The 2,464-nt window shown below is 65.0% G+C and overlaps 1 protein-coding gene across 1 annotated transcript in view; it reads right to left on the reverse strand.

The window, feature by feature from the left end:
• LOC101651472 (mesothelin-like protein) overlaps positions 1 to 2,464 on the reverse strand; it is an 8,742-nt gene that overhangs the window by 1,425 nt on the left and 4,853 nt on the right. Inside the window, exons 4-11 of the mRNA XM_004706120.1 lie at positions 2,288 to 2,373; positions 2,067 to 2,199; positions 1,796 to 1,980; positions 1,421 to 1,511; positions 1,069 to 1,210; positions 612 to 799; positions 241 to 396; positions 42 to 169 (exon numbers count right to left, since the gene is read on the reverse strand). Coding sequence (XP_004706177.1) covers positions 42 to 169; positions 241 to 396; positions 612 to 799; positions 1,069 to 1,210; positions 1,421 to 1,511; positions 1,796 to 1,980; positions 2,067 to 2,199; positions 2,288 to 2,373 — 1,109 coding nt within the window. The remainder of the gene's footprint in view (positions 1 to 41; positions 170 to 240; positions 397 to 611; positions 800 to 1,068; positions 1,211 to 1,420; positions 1,512 to 1,795; positions 1,981 to 2,066; positions 2,200 to 2,287; positions 2,374 to 2,464) is intronic.

Here is a 2,464-nt window from a genome sequence, read left to right on the forward strand (position 1 = left end):
CGCATCATCCAGATGACCGGACCCTCCCTCAGAGGCCTCACCGAAACTCGGAGGGTCCAATGGTCTGAATCTGTCTGGGGCTCATCCAGCAGAGACGGGAGCCCCCCATGGCCACCAGCAGGGGACCCGTGAGCTTGCCATGGTGGTCCAGAAACTTCTGCAGCACGGCCTGTGGGTGGATGGGCAGGTCAGCGGCCGGCCCAGGGCCGAGGGCTCAGGAGCTCACATCCCGCTGCCCACCTCCGTCTGGTTGTCTAGGGCCACATCGGCCGCCAGCAGGGCCAACACGGTGTCCCCAGAAGTGATGTTCCACTGGCCAATCTCGCTGCTGGAGTACAGGTAGACGAGTGACGTGATGCGCCTCAGCTGGTCCTCCGGAAGGCCTCGCGGGTAGATCTGCAGGAGCGGCCAGGGTCAGCCTGCCCTCCTTCTGCATGCACGGCCAGCTGGCCAACCTGTAGGGCTGGCCCCGCCCACCTGACCAATCACGGCTATGCTCACATGACAAGCCCCACCCACTTGCCAGCCCCTCCCACATCACCCGCCCAGACCACTTGCTGCTCCTGCCCACCCAAGCAGCCCCGCCCCACCCACCAGCCAGCCCCGCCCACCTGGCCGAGTTTGGCCTTGACCACACGCTGGCACTCAGCGGGCAGTGGGTGCTGCAGCAGGGGGTCCAGGTTGGCTCGGAGCACGCGGCTGCCCAGGCAGGACTCCAGCTGTGGGCAGTCGTAGCGTACCAGGAAAAGCTCGTCCCGAAGGGTGGCCGCCGTGATGTCCCCGTGCACGCAGGCTCGCCCTGTGGTGGTGGGACCCAAAGCACCCAAACTTCAGGGCCCGCCTTGCCCCCTAACCTGGCCTCCAACCAGCCGTCCGGCAGGCTGGTCCCACGGGGCCCATCCTCACCCCTAACTTGGTCTCACCCAGTCGTCCACAGCCCAGTCCACAGTGCCCCCAACCAGACCCCCTGTGCCCCATGCCCAGGTGCCCCATGAGTAGATGTCTCCACATACAACTCTGTGCAGAGCTGCGGGAGCGTCACCAGCCTCAATGGCCACTGACCTGTGCCCCGCCTGGACCTTGGGGATGCCACCTTGGCCTTGGCCTTCGCCTCCAGAAAGCCGCTGACAAAGCGTCTAGCATCTCGAGGACTGAGGTGCCCCTCGCGGAAGGCAGCCACAGAACTTCGGAAGAAGTCTAGGCCCACAGCCTGTGGGGGGGTGGGTGTGGGTGTACTTGGGGAAACGGATGGGCATGGCGTCTGTCCCCAGGCCGCTGGTCCCCTCTCTCCATAAGAAGAAATCCGAGACCCCAGGTTGGTGTCTGGGATACCATCTATTTGACCCCACGTCTAGGACCGGATGGGGAACACTGCTGGATACCCCTGGTGCCCTGTCTCCCCCAGGACAGCATGTCCTACCTCAGGCACCTGCATCCACAGCCGGGGTCTGATGTGGGTGGCCAGTGGGCCCAAAGTCTGCAGCCCTTCCAGCGTCCAGGAGCTGGGGGACCTGATGTGAGGGAGGGCAGGCTGTGGAGGCCCAGAGGGGCACCCCAGCTGTCCAGCTGGAGCCCATAGGAGAACCCCAATTGAGGGGCCAGGGGCTGGGGGGCCTAGTAGTTGCTGCTCCACCCCCCATGTCTATTCCTCATGGACTGTGTGGATCAGGCTGAGGGTCAGAGGTTAGTGGTCAGAGGTCACCAGGGCTGTGAATCTCTGAACAAGCCAGGGAGCCCTGGGCGAGTGTGGACCTGTACCCTGAGAGTGGGTGGGTGACCTCTGCAGCCTACTCACCCCAGCTCAGTTCTCCCACTGGCCAGCAGCGTGTTGAGGGCATCCTGCTGGGCAGTAGTCAGCCGCGGGCAGTGCTGTAGGTTCTGCAGGATTCGGGGGTCGGCAGCCGGGATGCTGGCTGCATCCAGGTCACACACTAGGCTCCCAAGCAGCAGGAGGTCCGAGGCATTGAGTTGTGGTGAGCCCTGCGAGCAGAGGGTCAGCACGAGGGGAGGCCAGGGCCACCCTTCAAGAGAGGGTCGGCACGAAGCTGTGTCCCCACCTCCTGGACACCCACCAGGCAGTCGAGGGCCTTGTGTTTTAGGGCAGCCCTCTGGTCAGGCAGGTTGGCCAGCAGCTCCAGGTCCCCCTGGCCGGCGCGGTGAGTGAAGGCCTGGCAGTCGTCAGCTCTCACCTGAGCCAGGCTGTGGACGGCAGAGGTCTGTCAGGGTGGGCCAGGCCCAGGAGACAGGATGTCTAGGGGCAGGGCAGGGCCTTGGGGTGGTCACTCACTCGTAGAAGAGCAGCAGGTCCGGCGGGTGCCTCTCAAAGTCGTGTTGGAGGCCACGTCGCCTCACGAGGTTGGCCAGGCAGCTGAGCTGGCGAGGGAGGGGGCTGTTCACTCTCCATCTGTCCCCCCGCCCCCCCATGGGCAGGCCAAGTCCTCAGCCCACCTCTCTTGGGCCCCCT

The sequence above is a fragment of the Echinops telfairi genome, unplaced genomic scaffold (genome assembly GCF_000313985.2).
Source record: "Echinops telfairi isolate 266 unplaced genomic scaffold, ASM31398v2 ScPeMD7_5;HRSCAF=22, whole genome shotgun sequence".
NCBI lineage: Eukaryota > Metazoa > Chordata > Mammalia > Afrosoricida > Tenrecidae > Echinops > Echinops telfairi.